Consider the following 19181-nt stretch of genomic DNA (forward strand, 5'->3'; position numbering starts at 1 on the left):
CAAAAGTTTCGGTTCTTTTTTTCTGTTTAGTTTCACACCTGTGTATTTCCACCACTTCCAGTAGAATTATTTCTTATCTATACAGGAACCTGAATTAGAGTTAGTCCACTCTAACTGAGGAAATAGCGCATATTAGTACCTGTTTGTGGAGTACATATTCAGGCTGAGCAATCTTAAATTTTATTTATCATGACTTACCTAATATGAGACAGTTCATGAAACAATGTTAATATACTTCATTATGTCTTTCTTAATTGTATCTTTTATTTTCTTTGCCTTTAGGGTGAACCTGGTTTGCCTGGTGTAGCAGGAGAGAAGGGAGCAGCAGGACTTAAGGTTAGTATTGAAAATGGATTAAAAACAAAAGCACGTGGTACGTGAGTGCATATAGACTACAGTCATGCTTTCCAACTTGTGTTTATATTCTGACTGGCTCACTGACTGCTCACTCCAGTGATCTGTGCTGTAAGAGGCTTTACACATTTCACCATAAAGAAGCATTATCTTCTGCTGTGCATGTATAATTCCAGTCAGTGGCACTGACGCATATGCATCCACTGCCAAGTGAATGTAATATGCCTGCAAGTGTTTGGGAATTTGGGGACCTTTTCAGAAAGGCTTTGTTTATGCTCCTTACAATGTGTCTCAGGCTTATTTTCAAGAGCTACTGTGGTCAATTCTTTGATGAATGTCGGAGTAAAGTCTTGAGCCCTGATCCTGCTATTATGGAAGTTAGCAACAAACCGCATTAGGAACATGTCTGGGCCTGTATTTGCAGCATCAAAATGTCTCTTTGCATTTATGTTATTGTTAAATGATTTTTTTCCTTCTCTTTTAATATTGAACTAGTGAAATAGAACATAAAGCTTATAACTTTGTTTAAAAGAAAGCTCAGCACGTCCAAGATGATGTGATCTGTGGGCCTCCTGGAACGGGTAATGCTAAATTCTAATCCCATCAGCTGCGAGCGTGCATCTTTGGTGCACATGTGCTCCTCAGCTGATTCTGTGCATCACACTGCTGCTGACGGACACTCAGGGCAGGCTCTTTACATTTACTGACTGGGATCAGGGATCAGGGATGAAAACAAACCATTTGGGAGCATGACCTTTTCTTACTTTGTATACAGAAGAAGCCAAATTGTGGCTGTTGATGCTTAATTCATATTCACAGCTGTAATCTTTGAGTTGCTTAGCGACAACCGGCTATCAGATGGGGCAAAGATGAGGCAGAGTGCATTTCTGAGCCAAAATCACAGAGATGAGCTGTCAGGGTCATTCTCAGCGTGCAAAAGTGCGTTTGCCATTGAGCCAGTTTCTCAAGCAAGTTATAATTACAAATAAAGGCTATAAACCATCTTTTTGTTACACAGAATGTCAGGAGCAATAAACACTCATTGCTTTGAATCGATTATGAATTATATCATGACACTTAAGGCTTTCTGTTTCTCACATGGAGCCTTCTAAGCCATTAATAGAATCATAAGACTTTCCCTTCACGTTCAACCTTTGGATTTTTCCTTCATTTATTCCCAAAATAAGGAGAATTAAATGCAGAAGTCATTTCTGTCACAATAGGCCATTCCACAAACATATATGCCTGTTTGTCAGGGTTTAATCTAGAACAAAGGAGGAAGAAAACTTAAACAAAACAAACAAATAAAACAAAAACTTTTCATGCAAAAAATATTTTTAAAAATTATGTCGAAAATGTATTGTCTGTTGATTTTTATGAAATTGACTTATTATCATTTATAGAAGATTTATTTGGATTTTGTCATTTGAAACAGTGTCATCAATAGTGACATAACAATAATATTAACATTTCAAATTTTGCTCATGTTAGTAACTTATGACTTCTTTGCTCCACTTACTTCAATCAGGGTGACCCTGGAGAGAGAGGAGAAAAGGTGAGGCATATTTTGCTTCCTTTGTTGTTCTGTTTTTTGAGAACTGTCACTGCACTGATTCTGAGTTTACAAAAAATGAATGCAGCTACAGCCTACAACTTGAGACTCATTGTGCAGCTTTTGCTAGTGTCAAATAATATGAATACAAGTTACTCCTTCTGGGATTACTGTGGTGGGATTACTCATGGAGAGTAGTGGTCATGTGTTAAAGGCTGCACAGTTGAGCAACACTGCACCTAACCATTACTGTTAGCATCAGAAATAGATGAGTCTGTTAGAATAAATGCAAATGCCAAACATTTCTTGTAACTTGGTTTTGATGCTCTGTTTCCTGTGGGGAGTAAAACAATTAGGTAACAGAGTGATAATTACACAGACTCCACAAGATATATGGTCATGGAGAGAGGAGACAAGCTCCATGCTGCAAAACGTGGGTGCAATTCTCCTCTTTCAGGTAAAGTTGCTGGTAGGAGCACCCATGTTAGATTAAATGCTGAGTGTGAGTCCAGTCTCTGCATCTCTGCAAGGACGGTCTGAGAAATGCTGTAAGCCTTGTATTGAGCAGGAATCTGTACACAGGCTCATCTCCTGTCAGTAAACTGACGCATGCTTTTTTAAAAAGTAAGCTGCTTGTATTCAGGTGCTATTTGCTCTTGAGAAATGCTTGCCTATGCAGCTTCAATTTGCAGCTCCAATTGAATTTCACTTTCAGATCTGTGTAAATTCATGTAGTAGCAGCTGCAAGCATGTTTTGTAAAGGCAATTCGCATACTCACAAGAACATCATAAAATTAATCCAGAGGAGTCTTGAAAGTGTATACCCACATGTAGAAGTATGTAATTGGGAATCTCTTCATGAAATCATTACTTTTTGTTAAAATCGTATTTTTAGAGGAACTCCAGGGATCCTTTGTTTGTTTTCAGATACAAAGGGAGTATAACAACAAATTCTAACATATTCTGGATTTCTGTTATTTACAATCATGATGTTTCCCTGTAGTCATCTATTGTCTTTCCCTAAAAAAAATGTGACTGCAAATGTCCTCTATGTGCTTTATCATGTCAAATGGACTTGGAATATCATTCCTAGCACTAACTATTGCAAGTTTCATCAAGCCCTTAATTAGAGAGTTGCTAGACTGTTAGCTAGTTCCCCTTGCGTTAGTGACTGTGGTATATAAAACTTTCTCTGTTACAAGTCCTCTGAATGGAATTTTACATTAAGGTTTTCAGAGCAATATGACAGGTGTTGAATGAGTATTGTTATTTGAATATTGAATATATCTGACAAAGACCTAGAGGAATGTTTTTAGCGTATTTAGAGTCAATATTTATCAATACTTTTGGTATTTTAAATATTTCTTGTACTCAAGTCCCACAGACATTTTTGGCCTAGATCGTCACATATTGCAGACCTTTTCGAGTACTCTGGTCTTACTATATGGCTGAATTAAAAATAAAGGGTATTTTTATAGATAAAAATTTTGAAGTGTTTTTTTAAAAAGTTGTTTTTAAAATAGGGAATGTCTACGCAGCCATAAAGAAATTGTCTGAATATCGTTGTTTTTTTTTTAAAATAATAAACAATATATAGAATTTATGTAGAGATAACCACCATTTTGGTGGCTATTTGAAGGAGTGGAATTAGAAGTTTTTCTGGTTCGTGAATCATTCATGGAAGTACTTCAAACTCAAAGAGTTTATACCATACATCACTTGAGAATCCTAATACTAAGTAATAGGACTGGGTAACTGTGAACTGAATTTGATAAGGTGTGTTTAGGTGTCTCTGTTGGGAAAAAATATGTACTGGTAATTCAAAATGCTGAACCATCATGAAATCATTCCCTTGTTGCTAAACCATGATGAAATGGACAAGTCTGTAGGCTATACCAACAGGAAGATAGTTATTTGATAATTTATGTGTTTCTGAGGGTCTGTGAAAAGGTTTATAGGGAAGACTATATTCAAGCAACAGATATATATAGATATACAGATATATAGCAGCAGCTATAAAACCCACAATTCCTGACCATGTCATAGAGAGATTGACTACCTGATTAACAGAATTAGCTTGCTAATCATGGTTGAATGCTGACTCCTCTCTGTGTGCTGTGTGCTTACATAAAATCATTAATAAAATACATGTGTTTTAATTATAGGGTGATGCTGGAGAAAATGGACCAAAGGGTGACACGGGAGAAAAGGTACACTTTGTATTGATAGAGAAGAAAATGTGGTGTTGGCAGGCTTCAGTCTAAACAACTAATGTAAATAATAATTCGATCAAAAGGAAAATGCGTTTTAAACTTTCTCATAGTTATGTTGAACATCTGACTGGGTTCATTCTTATGAACAGCAGAAAAAAAGGTCAATGTTCTGTCCAATTAAGTACAAAATTCCTGACTTTATGCAGCAGCAGCTTTAGTACAGAATATATCAGCATCAGTACTCCTCTTAGCTGGTATGTGCAATGTACAGAAACTTTGGACACAACCTGCAAGACTGTTGATATTGTGTCTGGTAAGTTACATCCATTTCAGATACATCCTAGCTGTTCACACTTCCCACTCTCTGTTACCTGCAAAGAAAGGGACTAAACCAATAGGGTATCATGGCAGCTAACTTCCTTCCAAGCAGCCAGCTGGACAAATGAGAGTTGAAGATAAAAACTACATTTTATATTTTTTAACGGGTGATATCAGCGATAATGTCACTTAATGCCTTGTTAGTTCACTGTTGCAAAGTACCAACAGGTAGTAGTCACTGTAGAGTAGAAGTTGTTAAAATTCTATTTTATTTAGTTTTTTCTTTTGCTTTATTTTATGTGAGGCTCATTCTGTATCTCTACACAAAAGATCAAAATAGAACTTGAATTTTTAAATGTGTTTTATATATACAAATCAAGAGTATTTTAGCAGTCAGAACAAAGCCTGTGGAGCACTGGAAGAAGGGTCAGTCATAATGGTCTCCTCTAGCCACATAATCTTACCTATTTATGATGTATCCTTTTGAGTAGATGTTGTATATGGCTTATTACCACCAGTTTGGAACTCATATGCTTCTAAAAACATTCAGTTCACCCTACATTTGGGCAGAAGCACAAAAATTTATTGTGTCATTCTCACCCCCCCCCCCCCCCCCCCCAATGTTTAATTGCATAACCAACTCAGATCAGAGGATACTGCAAGGAGATGTTTATGACAGATTTATCAAAATGCTGGTAAGGAATGCATGCAAATCTCTCAGGCCCTATAATTTGGAAACAGTATTCAAGAACACAAAGATATTATAGGGCATATTCTAAAATAAGATCTTAAAAATAGTCGTTAGGTTTAAGAATAGTCAAGTCAACTCTTTGATTCCAAGAGTTCATTTAAATAATACTTCATTTGCAGTCCTGCTTATTAGCCCAGATTAAAATCTCAAAAACCTTATTTAGTTACATACACAGGGTATTCCAATAAAGTCTTCTTAATCCACTTTTATGAGATTTAAGAGCATAATCTCTAGGCAAATATGAGATTTTTATTCAGACATAGTCCTGCAGCAAGTAAACAGGAAGCTTATAATCAACCTGGGAAGTTGAGTGTAGCTTTCCTTGTTGCTTTGCTATTTTATCAGCTGTGAGATTAAGCCTGTGTCCATTAGTATGCCCGTGATGCACTGTGGTCTGCAGTGCATGCATCTCCTTGCTTGGGATCTTGTTTAATGAAAAGAAAAAAAAAATGTCTCCCTTTTCTAGCGGGAGATCCTTTCTTCATGAATGTAGTTTTTTTTAACATTTCTGTATTTGACCAGTTTGGGATCAACTTGTGGAAAGTGTAGGTCATCAGGAGATTTCTTATATTTCTGTATCTAAAGAAATTTCACTAAATTTGTTGGACTTCACAATACAGAAGTCTCCCATCTCCTCAAGGTTTTTTATAAGTTTCAGAGGTGGTCTGGTGACACTGAAATACATGCTGTTTGCATGGAGTGCATTGCTCTAATAGTGATTGGCTGGCATCCACTGCATTAATTATTAGGACAGAATAAGCAAAACTGTGGCTTAGTTAACCTTTGTTTTTTGTTGTTGTTGTTGTTTGTTTGTTTGTTTGTTTGTTTTCCATTTTCCTTGCCTGCAAGGCAATGTGCCACTCAAAAAATATCCAGATCTCGTAGGAGAGCTGCAGCTTAATGTTTCCAAAAGATATCTCTGCAAACAGCACTTTGCTAGGGAACTTAGAAGGATGTATTTTGACAGATAATATAGGAACAAGAATTAAACATGGTGCCGTTACATTACATTTGCACTGCTTAGCAAGGATTGTGTTCTTTCCTGCTGTTCATCATAGGGGAAAGATTTTGCTACATGATCTTTGAATATAATTCAGGCATGAATTTGCCTAGCAATTATTAATCATGCTAGTGATAGAGGAACTAAGAAAGTCTATTACAGCCACATTTAATTAATATGTTCACAAAGCCTTGATTTTTTTTTTTCTGCATATTTTTTTCTTTCTTGTTTGCACTTTTTTCACTTGCCATGATCATCTCAAAGAGTTAAAATTACTGGACTGTTCTGCTATAATGCAGAGTATCAGAGTAGCACAGTGGCATTCCCTTCGTGTTTTCCTCTGGGAATTTCTAATGGGGCAAGAGTTTAACACAGAAAACTGTCCTTTTTTTGTTGTCTTAAAGAAGCAGATGGAATCAAGTCCCAGCAAATTTCACAGCCCAGCCTTATTAACGCATTATGGCTTACACATGTCTTCTGCCATGTTTTTTCCGTACTACACAACCTATGCCTTGTATTTGGGTAGCTCTGAAATGTCTGGAGCATTTTTTACATTATGGAACTTCACTACCAGATGAGAATTGACAGTTTTTGCCAACTGAACACCTGCGGAGAGGAGTTCAAGGCTTACTAAGTGTCCATTCATAAATAAACTTTTTAAGATAACTACTGGAGGTATTGTTCAGAGATGAGATAAGGCTAGTACTGGTTCAGTTCTCAGCTGTTCAACCACTTACATGTATGTCCCCTCCTTGGTCAGTAAACAAGACATTTTCTATAAGTAAATGCAGAGTCTATTACATTAAATTATCATGCCACATGTTTAAGAGATTTCATTCATAGAAACTTAAAAGCATTTCTTTAAAATATTAAATGATGTTTCTGGGAGATAAATACTAAATATTTATTAGCATGGTGAGAGAGGTCAGGTGGCAACAGTTTCAGACTTGGTTTTAGGAATTGGCTCCTATTTGTGCAATTAGTGTAAGTTTTCTTTCTACCCAGTAGATCTCAGAAACACAGGCTTGGGTACATACTTCTCGACCTGTGATTTAAAAAGGAAACTGTCTTCGCTGAGTTGTCCTACTTTGAAGACAGTGCCAATGCCAGACTTGAGTTCTTATTCCAGCTTTTCTACTGTAGCCTTGGCTGCTGGAAATTACCAAGTATCTTTCTTGTGTGTGCGTGTTCCCCTGCTTAAGTTTCTTCATTTCTAAGCTGTCTGACTCATCAGAGAACTGAGAACATGCTGTACCGTATATTTTTCTTTAATCCCATATTAATTTTCATTCTTATGTGAAGGTGGATTATAAATACTTTATAAATACTCTTATCTCCCCCATATCCATCATTATCCTTTAAAATGTTTAACTTGTGAATGTCTCTTACCAGTTGCTTTGCCAGTTTATAGCTATAAAAAGTCCTTGAAGCTTTGCAGTTGTACATGCTTGTAAGGGATATCAGCTGTATCACTCATGCATGTCTGTCAAGATGAGGCAGCTCCGGTTTCCAGACATGAATCAACCCTTCATAAAACTGACTTTTTATTTTTTTTCTTCACACATGAGAGCACTGCGGTAACTGTAGAGGAAATCTATTTCTCTTCTTCAAAAAGTAGTGAACATGTTACATGGTACCATTTAATTTTATTACACCATTAAAAAAAAAATATATATATATATATACCTAAAACAAATTTTAAACTGTGACATTCCCAAAATGCTTCCTCCAGCTTCAATGAACCACCAGGAATGGATACTCTGCTTAAACATCTTCAAAGTGGATTACACTACTGGCTCCTGTACCACCTATGTAAATCACTAACAGGCTGTTGGGAGCTTGCAGTTGCTGCTGTGTAGCAACCTGTTGTTTTCAATGAGCAATCCAAATTTATTTTGAGTAACAAATAATGAGGCAGTTCTTCAAATAAAAGCACTCTAGACATCTTCAACAGCCTGTATTTTGACTAGCAAATTTTTTCCTTAGTTTAGCTTTTTCCATATTTTTGGCATGACATTTAAGAAAAAAAAAATGCAGCAAAGTGAGTACACAAGAATTTTAAGGATCCTGTGGCAATTACACAAAATGAACTGGGAGCTAAAAGCTTCCCTTCTGGGTCATTTGCTAATTCTCTGACCATGTGGATATCACTGCCTATCAAGTCCAGTAACACAGGAGAACTCTTTTTGAATGCAAGATGTTTCTTCAGAACAAAGTTTTCCTGAATACGTAAATTACTGTAGTCATCTCATCCTGTAACGTACAACACTTAACTGCATTGAACTCTCAGTTTAAATAGGCTGAAGAGCTGTGGAAATTAAGCTATGACCTGTCCTGATGGTGATAAATACGTAGGTCACTGTTTTTTTCAAGGCTTACCTTCATTAGCACAAAAAGCTTTGTCAGTCGAGACCTGACACTTGCCATCTGCAGAACCAGGTCAAAAGATCACTTATACGCTTTGTAAACGGCAGTAAATGATTTTTAATGTATATCAGCAATTTAGAGATGCCAAATTATGTTCCATCTTCTGGCTTTATGAAGCACATCTATACAAAATCTGCAATTATTGCATCTACATTATTGGTTGTGAAATTTGAGGTTAATTATTGTGTTGTTTGAAACTAACTCTGTCCAAATGTTCTTTAAAATAATACTGCTTCTTTTCTGAATCATTTTGATTTAATTTCAATGGATAAATTTCTATGTAGCATCACAGAGAATTGGTACTCTTGCTATATAGTTATTTTGCTACATAATCTTGCTATAACCTTGCATATTTTGCTGTATCTCTGTCCTTAAAAAATGTATATGTAATAAGTATGATTGTTTCTTGTGGATTTTCTATCAGGGTGACCCTGGTTCGTCTGCTGCAGGAATTAAGGTAATTTAATGCTTAAAGCAGTTGCACGGGAAGAAGAGGGGTGGCTGGTCTGTGTTACTTTGCAGTGTCACAGCTGTTTCAGGTACCATTAATGTTATGATTTTCCCCAACCTTATTTTTAATTCATTTTGTCAGATTTCATGCCTTTCATCTCTTTTCTTTTAGGGTGAACCTGGTGAATCTGGGCGACCTGGACAAAAGGTATTAGTTGGAAATTCTTGTGTTTTTTTTTCTTCACTGTCAGATTTGTGATAAAACTTGTTATGCAGATGTTACCAGTGACATTTGCCTCTACTAGGATAATCCCAAGGCTTTACAATTTAACAGCCCAAGACTTGTACAATTTTTTTTGTATGGTCATTTTGTATTTTAAAAAGCACAGGAATGATACTAATTAGCATGAAAGGCAATATTAGAATAACCCACTTCCTCTTCTAGTGACAGAGCACTTCTTGTGTTGAAAGCTTACCCAATTGCAGCTGGTGAGACTAACAAAGAATGGCTCTGCTACTTGAATGATCACAAGTTAACCTTGCATGTTTGACTGAATATTAACCTCCAGATTATGGGACATTATTACATCTCATTAGGAAGAAAATAAATGCTGACTAGAACCCCCTTTCCATGTACTTTTAAGAGGAATCAAACTATCAGAGACATGCAATGGGTAATGCTGCTTCATTCTTCCTTCCTGAGGAAGAAATTCCCCTAAGTGCCGTGTAGCCAAGGCTGGTTGTTTTTTGTTTTTGTTTTTTTTTGCAAGTAAAGATCCAGCAGGAGCTGTATTGACTCTGTGCTGCATGAGGCCCTATGAAGCTGGTGAATTTCCCCTTTGAATCCACTGTCCATCAAACATAGTGAATGCTGTGCCTTCGGCTGCCTTTCAGGAGAGTAGGAGGCATGTCCTGCTGGGAGAAATGGTGAAAGGGCAAAGAGAAGAGACAATGAGGGAACCAGATTTTTGGTTTGCAGTACTTGTTTCCCTCTGGAGCCTTCAGCACCGTTCTTGGATCTTATAACTGAAAATCACCCACTGCTGCCAGAGTGGAGCAAAGCCCAGCTGAAGGTTGAGTGAGCAGGTATTCCAGCCAGCCAGCCAAGAGCTAAAATTCTATATAGTGAATGACAGTACAGCTGTTTCTAATACTCAGGGCCTTTACGTGACTAAGCAAAACCCCCGAACATACATTAATGTAAAATAAGAATTTGAGTCTTTTTGTTTGAGAAATATTAATTGTCATCAATTATAACAGACTAAACAAAGACTACTATTATGGTTGCAAATGCAGTTCTTTAGTAAAATGCAGTTTTAATTAGAGAAAGTAATCATACTAGTTTAAAGCTATCTGTGGAATCATTAAACGTGTGCATTCTGCACTGTGTGCTCTGCTTGGGTAATAAACTAGAAAATGCACTTAAGAGCCTGTTGAGATTCATCCTCTCATTAGCTGGCTGCCATGGAGGCAAAAGCAGCAGTGATTTATCAGCAGGCTTCTGCATCTCAGTCCCCAGGCACTCAGGTTTGATCTCGTTTATGTAATATAGATAAGTGAGAGGCATGCAGTTCAGACTTTGTATAGTCTCAGCTTGTTGTTCGCACCGAAGGGGGCTTAATGCATTCTTTCCACATCACCTCACAAACTCCCAATATGCCACCTCCCTGTGCCCAGCCAGGGCCAGCAGCTCCCATAATACGCTCACTCAGAGTGCCTCGTCCAGCCAGGTATCCCACATCTGCCATCCTGCCCCTGTTCAGCAGGAACTTGCTCACCCCACCAGAGGCTGGGGGTAACCCTTTCTCAAACTGATGTATGTCTATGCCCCCTACATCGCCTCTCTTCTTTTCCCCCTACTGTGCCCCATTCCTATTACCTTCCTGTATCTTCCTTCCTTATATATTACTTCTTCCTCTTCTTCCAGTTACTCCCTATCCATCTTCTAAGAACAGATAAATATTGAGCTGCCCACCTGAACATTATTTACATGAGATGAGGTGTGATGGTGTTTGAATGGCCTGACAAGGTTGTTGTGTGCCATATGTTGTATTGCAGAAGTGACAGAACAACCTGCCCTGCCAACCCTAGCATTATGAGGTGGAGTTAGTATACAGCCTCTGCTTCTTCAAATATCATTGTTCTCTTTAATCATACTCACATATTTTGTATTATGAAAGGTCCAGAAAAGAAAATGTTATCCATCATCTACGATACTAATTTTAATGAAGCGTTAGTGATTTCATTGTTCTACATTCTTTCCGTCTTTGAGGGGCATCTTGTTTTAGATTACTGTGAATCTGAAGTGGATTTGCTGGATCCTCTCTGCTTGTTACGTGTGGTTCCCTAGGGGTTAGCTCTGTCCCAAGACTAAACAGTGACCTACTGCAGCAATATTAATAGATTTATCAGTTCTAAATATTCAAATGCTGAGCTTAGAAGTGAAACTTAGTGCTTCACAGTTGGATGGGGATAGGTCATGTTAGCTGTGTGACATGTATGGCTACTCAGGTAAGAAAGTGACAGATGAAGAGAGGTTTTGTAGCTAGCATTTTGTCAAGATTGAGTGTAATGGAGACTGTTTAATGGATTATTCTTTTGCAAAAGTGACAACCCATTTCCTGCTTTAGAAAGTGTTAGGCAATAAACCAAGAGCTAGAGTCCACTCTTTCATCTGATTTTATAGTTAATATTTTCAGACTGGATTCTTCCCTGTGCTTTTAGGCAGTATGAATAGTTAAAATGTTGGAGTGACTGAAATGGACAAAGAAGCTGTTATCAGATCCGGCTATAACATGTAAAAATTACTCCATTTGGTAAAGCAATTTGCAGACCCTCTATTGTGTTTTTCAGCAGTGTTTTTGTGGCAGAATGTAATTTTGTTATTAGTGCTTCAAGTCTGGTTAACATTATTGCCTCAAAGTGTTTTTGGAACATCTGTAACAAACATCTGAACAGTCTGAGGAACATCTGTATGTATGTGGTTTTTTTTGAGTATATACATGCATACATATCTGTATAGATGAGTGAATACATGTAAGTATATATGTATGTGTATACACACATACACAATGTTTTAATAGCAAAATCTGTATGAATCAGCCCAAACCACAGAGCAGAAATCTGGATTTCTGTAAAGTTCAAGAGTGTACAAAATCTGGAATATAGTTCAACTCATTATAAAGGTAAAAGTTGGCTTCAGAGTTCAGACCTGAGCTTCTAGAAAGTTCAGGGAATATTCAGATCCAATGTGCTGGTTTGACTCCACATGTGTAATAAAATAAAGTCTACAGCCTTTAAAATAATGTTTTCTTCACATGTTATTGCTATCTTTTTTTTGTTGTTCATCATTTTTATTTCCCTAGACATCTTTCTATTTAGCTGATACATCAAAATCCCCATGTGTGAGAATGTTGTACTAGGCTTTCTTGTCTTAGACTAATACCAACTTCACTTCAAAATAAATACATTCAGCTTTCTATTCTTATTAACAATTTACCCTTGCAAATGCCGTGTTATAGGTCATTTTATTGCAATTTTAAATAAGTAAGGCATTTCTGGGTAAAGCTATAGAAGGTTATATTCCCGCTATCCTTCATGACACCATATATATTCAGAGATAAATACCAAGCACTGAAATGATGCAACAGATAGGTCTATAAAAATGATGGTGCAGTTGTAATTAGGCAGTCCTGCTTGAGTTGCACAATTTAAACCTGAATTACTTTCTAGCTAAATCAGACAGTTATGCAGCACAATATCTCAGAGTTGAAAATGGAACAGAATTAAACATCTGTTGTAACTATGGAACTTAAATGGCAGTGTGTAAAATAAACCAGTGCTGCTTGTTTTCCTTTCCTTTGGTGAAGGCTAACGAGAATTCATTTTGTGGGTTTTTTTTTTGATTTTTGATATTTTTTTCTGATATGGATTTTTGATGTGGGTGTCATCATAACATCAGAGGTTCCCAGAAGATATTTGTGTTCCTAAATGTACATTAGGACAGTCACATTAAATCACTCATTTTGAAAACATCAGAATATCAGTCCTACATGAAATGACTAGCAGTCATCTATGCTCTTTTATCTTGCTGCAGAATTTACAGAGGTGTTTGCTGGATAGTGACCATAACTAAATAATGTCTGTAATATTATGCAATTTTCCTGTGTAGGGTGAACCAGGTCTTCCTGGGCTTCCTGGACTCCCTGGGATAAAGGTAAATAAACTGTAGTCTCTGTTGCATTTCGGGGTCATCACAAAGAGGGGCGGGACTGCAAGGATGTGGCTGAAGTAAACTTACTGTGCTTGTGCTGTTAGCACCTTCTGAGTCTCTGGTATTGAACTGAGGATTGTCACAGGCAGGTTTTGCACTGAATGTTGGTTTAAGTAATCAAACAGTATCTTATATTAAAATGTGAAGTAGACCATTTCCTCATCTAGGAAATAAAGATTCTACTGCTCAAATATATATATATATATATAAATATAATAGCTTTTATATTTCTGTATAATGGAAGAGACTTGTCATTTGTGACATTGTCATTGTCACAAAGTTTTACTCGGTTTCCATTTTGATGGGTACTTTCCTGTAGCAATAGTCTTACTGAATTTACTAAGCCTCCAGCCAGAAAACTGCATTCATTACACACAGGCTGTAGAGAACTGGCTCTGCCAACAAGAATACTCTGTGCTCCATTACACAGTAGTGATCTCCACTGACAAGTCAAAATGTTTTAATAAGATTCTATTCAGTATTAGCTACAGACTGTGACGTAATACCTGGTTAACTCCTGGCTTCCAGTTTGTCTGGGATCTTTAGGTAAGTTGATCCAAAAGACGGGGTTGATTTAGCTCTAGCATAAGTGGTTGCACCGGGAGTTGCAGACACTTGCAGTTTGAGCTGTAAACATATAATGCTGCACAAAGTGACTGGATTTACATCCTGAGTGAGTGCTTGTTAGATTGGTTATTTTTCCTTTGTGGTAAAGATTCTTCTTTCAGAGAAGAAAATCTCTTGGAAATTTTCTCTTTGCATTCCAGTGTGGGCCTGTGCATACCTCAGTAGGTAGTTTATAACACTTCTCCAATAAAAAGGGGGATAAACCAAAGGCCAAGCTCTTGTCCATTTTGGTAAGATTCAGGATTATCTCATGGAATGTAACATTTGCAGTGGTTTTCTCAAGGGACTTGTGAATCACCACGCCATTCAAGCATAATGTCCTTTCTCTGTTACTAGTGAATTATGGGAAAAAATGAAAGTGCTTATTAAAGTTTGTGTGTTATCATACCTGAAAATGTAGTTCCCAGGGAGGTCATTCATTTTCTGCAGGAAAGAAACCTACATTGACTAGTGAAGATCATGTAGGAGCTGAGTCCTTTATGTAATGAAATTCTATTTTCATAAACAGCTTTGACAGAAATCCATGGTCTGTTTGATTTAATAGTGAGCAAAGAGGTAGCTCGGCTGGAGGTCAATGCCAGCATCCTTGGGAGCACTTGCCAAAACCAGCTGGGGTTTTATTATGGCAGGTCTGTGTGGATTCCATGTTCGTACAGACCATGCATGTCCACAAATATCATCAGCAAGGAAATTATAAAAATTTAAATTTCTGATCTGGGAATATCATTGCTGTTAGGCTCTTTTTTGTTGATAGTAAGAATGGCTCAGAAGAGTGGCTTTCAGATTCACCTAAAAGGCAAAACATGAAGTGAAAAGTCTTCTACAGAATTGTCTGTTGAGGTCCCTTGTAGCTAAAATACATTAGGGATGTCACTGCACTTTTTTGTCTTTCTTCAGTCCTCTATAACTGGAGTTATTACGGGATATTCTCAAAGTCTGTGTCTTCCTATGATGTTCTAGAAATTAGCACTTTCTGTTTGTTTTCTGCTCAAGCAGTTTTGAACAGTTAGCTCTAGGTGGCAAGTGCTTCTGAAGTGCATTACTTCCTGTAGGTGAATGGGTTTAGCCTAAACCTCTGCTCCGCAGCCAAGGAGCCAAGGAATGGGGACAATTTATTTATTTATTTATTTTCCTGGAAATTAAGTAAATAAATAGCAAACTTTTTTTTTTTTCCATTTGTTATACAGTATCAAGTAATTCTGAGTGAACAAACTAGCTGTCTGAGGATCATGTTTAGAGAGTTTTCATGTTCTAAACAGCTGTGGAATTGTTGGATGCTGACAGACCGATGCATACAGAATCCTTCAAGACACAGGAGAAGAAAGAGCCAAGAGAAGACTCCAAGTTGCTTAATTTTCAAAGAATTTCCTTTAGTATCTTATAGTTCTTCTATGCAGAGAAAAGATGAGCAAGACACAGGAGTATTCTATGCACAGGGAACTCTTGGATGTAGTTCTTCTGGTGTTAGGTATTTATCCTATAACGATCTTGAAAGGAATTGAAGTCATCTTTTCTTTAAATCTATGAGTTAAACTACAAATTTGCATTCTTGTGAATGAATCTCTCTACAGCGGCAGGCTGCAGTATGAAATGCTTTAGGTAACTATACACATACATAGCACTCCTTACAAATGCTAAACCAGCCTGTAAAAACATTAATACCACGACAGTCAGAGAACCATATCTTTCCAGCTAAATCTCATCTTTCTTTTCATGGCTGAAGAAAATTCCCAAGGCATCCATTCCAGTATTCCTGAAGGCATAGCCAGGCTACTTAAGGGATTAATAAATATTAATCACTGGAAAGTTTCAACTTCATGTAATGCCATTTCTATTAATTAATCAGTATATGTTCCCAGAAACCCGTTAGAGCTTGGTTTAACATGATATCAGGGCCTGAATGGACTGCAATACTGGATGGACATGCAAGTATCATACCTGAATTCAGAGTATGCAGCGGGGTTGTTGTTAATTATTTTTCTAGACTCATTCACTGTGCCCATGCGGATGTTTTGGGAGTTCTTCCTGTTCTTTTTCTTTCTCTCAACATTGTCAGTTGGTGCCGTGGAGGAAACACAAGTGCAGTCAGTTATTTCCAAGACAGTGATGAAGCTGTCTGTGACATGCTGGAGAAGTGTTTCTCAAGCACCTGTTGCCGTTTAGGAATGGCTGGAAACTTAATGAGCCTCTGAATGTGTTCTACCATGTCATTTGGGAAGTGAGTAAGGCACCCAAACAGAATATTAACTCATGGCTCTGATATCGCCCAACTGACGCCACGTAGATGCAGAATACTTTCTATGAAACACAAACTTCATATACCTGTTTTATCTCATAATTTTACAGGATGATATGTACATAGCAGTACTGCCTTACTGTAATGGAAATCATGCATACCCTTATTCCTTGTACCATCAGACATCCCTGATTGCATTCTGATTGCAATCCATTGTATTGCATTTTCTGGAATTTGTCACTGCAATCCTCAGCTTCAACAGGACACAAACTTTTCTCAGTAACAGCGTTTTGTGCAGCATTTCTGCGTTTTCATCAGCATTTCTGGGATTTCTCTCCCCTCCATTTTTAAAACAATACCGACGCAAAGCTCATGACTGCAACTGAGCTTTTATTCTGTAGTGTTCAAGAAAACTGTTGAATGATTTGGCACAAGAAAAGAAAACCTTCCTAGTCCTTCTGCTTTTGGGATGTGGGGAAAGTTTTCTGTGCTTTCAAATCTAGTGGAAATTGCTGATTCAACAGACTGGCCAGTATGCAGCCACTTTTATCTTTTTGTACTTCAGACTGACTTAACTGGGACTGTGGCTGGTTTCAGTAGAACCTTGGATAAGAATGTAGGAGTATTCTTGGATAAGAATATTGAACTCGAATCTTTTTTTTTTCTTTTATTATTATTTTTTAAGGAAAAAAAAGCAGTTCTTATTTTGATTTGTTTTGTACTTGAATTTCTTTTTTTTTTTTTTTTTATCACTTCATATGCAAAGAGCTCATCCTGTGACTTTCCTAATTCTATGGAAAGACTGCAGAACTTGCTACTCCACAGAACTTTTTTTTAAGCTCTAGTAGAATTGGTACTCCTTTCATCCAGTGGCTTCTGATACAAAAGAAGACTTCCAGAGTAAAAGAAAGACAGAATTTTGAAGCTGGGTGCATAGAAGTTTGTCTCCTAAAGCCATTTAAACTCTTAAGAAAAGAAAGTGACTGTGCGGTTGAAGCTCAAGTGTTCTTGCTTTTCCTTTCAGCATCTGATAGCAAAATGAAATCTAAAGTAAATATCTTTTTCAGATGTTTAATTTTGGAGTCAATGCCATTCACCACACAGATAAAAGTTCTTCAAACTTCCCTTTTACCCCAGGAGTTTTTAGGAAGTCTGAGCTTCCCTAATATTTTGGGGTTTGTTTCATTTTCTTTTTGTAGAGGATCTGTATTTCCATTCTTCTTCCTGTTTTTCTTCCTTGTCAATGAATGTTACCAGGAAACCTGTGCTGCTTATGCCTCTCTTTCCATTATTTCTTGGGCTTGGGCATTCTTGCTTAGTCTTCAATTCATTTTATCTTATAGATTGCCATAATCAGAACCTTCTAGCCTGAATGTGGGACCTGGAAGGGGCCAGTTGACTTTGTGATAGCCATTTCTGAATTCTGGGAGTGGAGATGTACTGAACATGTTAATTACAGCAGTTGAAAATTGTGGGAATTCTACTTCAAACTCAGCTTTATTGAAAATACTCTGATATGTACTTTCCTTAGCTGTTACATATATTGAAATGTCAACTAATTTCCAGCCTTCCATCACTCATATAAAGTGTTCTCAAGAGTGGGTTGTATGAGTAGAAAAAAAATGTGTATTATACTGTTGGTTAAATACTGGAAAGTGGAATGTAATGATGCATGCTTTGGATAAAAATGGGAAATAGCCTAAAAATAGGATTTAGTACCTGCATTTGGAAGGCTGGTTTTCAAAAGTAACTCCATGCATGGGTAGATTTATTTGAAAAAAAAAAAAGACACAGTTGTGCCACTAACTTTGAGTATTCATTTTCCAGAGTGGAATTGTATATATGAACATGTATTTGTATGCAAGTAGTTACACATCTAGCATTGTTCACTCTGGTTTCCGTATGATGTGGCAGTAATTGCTTGCATAGGGTAGACATGTAATTTTCCAGACTTAATTTTGAGAATCAAGGCCAGAAAATGAAATCATCATTAACATTGGATGGTATGCATGTGTCAGGAGTGTTTACTTGGGCATTCTTTGGGATATATGCAGTTCTTATTAATCCATCAGAAACTATATCCTCCAAATCATGAAAGCTCTCATTTTCTTTCTTGGAAAAGTCTAAAGCATAAGTAACTGAAATACAGGATGTTATTTGCCCTAAAGCTATTACTAGTTGGAAGATTAAGCTTGTAAAGATCTATTTCACAGGATCTGTTTTATTATATAGTTCAGTTTTTCTTTGTGCTTACAAAAAATCAATCCAAATCCAAATTTTGAATGCAGCTGAATAATCTGAAAGCCCTATATTCTGTTGCATTTGGAAATAAAGTATTTTATCAGGCATAAAATAATTTCTGCACTTCAAATATACAATTTTAGGTGGTCAGAAATGATTGCACGCAATAAAGTTCTTTACTTTTAATAGCAGCAACAAATAATTCCTTAGACTTGTAATCCAACTTTTTTCTAAAGAAAACAGTTTGGGGCCAGACTCTAATAATTTAGTAAATCAGTCATCGCAAAGAATTAAAAATGAGGTGCTCATTACAACAAGTGTTTTTATTCTAATCCTCAAAAGTAGGTACCATGCTGACTTGAATTATAATTAGCCTTTAAGTAGGAAGTCCTTGATATGACTAATGCATGCAGAATTAATCAGACTTATTGCTGTAGAATTATTCCCTTAGTGCCCTTCCAAAGCAGCATATGTTCCAAGCAGGCAGAACTTAAAAACGATGAGAAAATTAGGCTCACTAAAAAGCAATAAATGTCATACAAAGTAGGTCTAGTTGTGAAGCTTCAAGGTTTTAGACAGGTTTTAAGGTAGTACATTGTGCTTCTTTAAATGAATCATAAAGGCTAAACATGCATTTGGAAATTCAAAACCAGACCTGTTTCTCTAAGTTTAGAGATTGATTAGTGTGTAAAGATATTGTTTCAAATGTGACGAGTGAGGCAGACAACCTGTTTAACTG

General features: G+C 36.9%; 1 protein-coding gene across 10 annotated transcripts in view; it reads left to right on the forward strand.

Moving 5' to 3' along the window:
• COL25A1 (collagen type XXV alpha 1 chain) overlaps nucleotides 1-19181 on the forward strand; it is a 304900-nt gene that overhangs the window by 241508 nt on the left and 44211 nt on the right. For 9 of the 10 annotated variants that reach the window (XM_083833712.1, XM_083833714.1, XM_083833711.1 and 6 more), the window contains 6 exons: nucleotides 283-336; nucleotides 1883-1909; nucleotides 4072-4116; nucleotides 9040-9072; nucleotides 9238-9273; nucleotides 13237-13281. In XM_083833712.1, coding sequence (XP_083689838.1) covers nucleotides 283-336; nucleotides 1883-1909; nucleotides 4072-4116; nucleotides 9040-9072; nucleotides 9238-9273; nucleotides 13237-13281 — 240 coding nt within the window. The remainder of the gene's footprint in view (nucleotides 1-282; nucleotides 337-1882; nucleotides 1910-4071; nucleotides 4117-9039; nucleotides 9073-9237; nucleotides 9274-13236; nucleotides 13282-19181) is intronic. The other variant, XM_083833720.1, reaches the window with a different exon arrangement.

Source organism: Anser anser (assembly GCF_964211835.1).
Source record: "Anser anser genome assembly, chromosome: 4".
In the NCBI taxonomy this organism is placed as follows: domain Eukaryota; kingdom Metazoa; phylum Chordata; class Aves; order Anseriformes; family Anatidae; genus Anser; species Anser anser.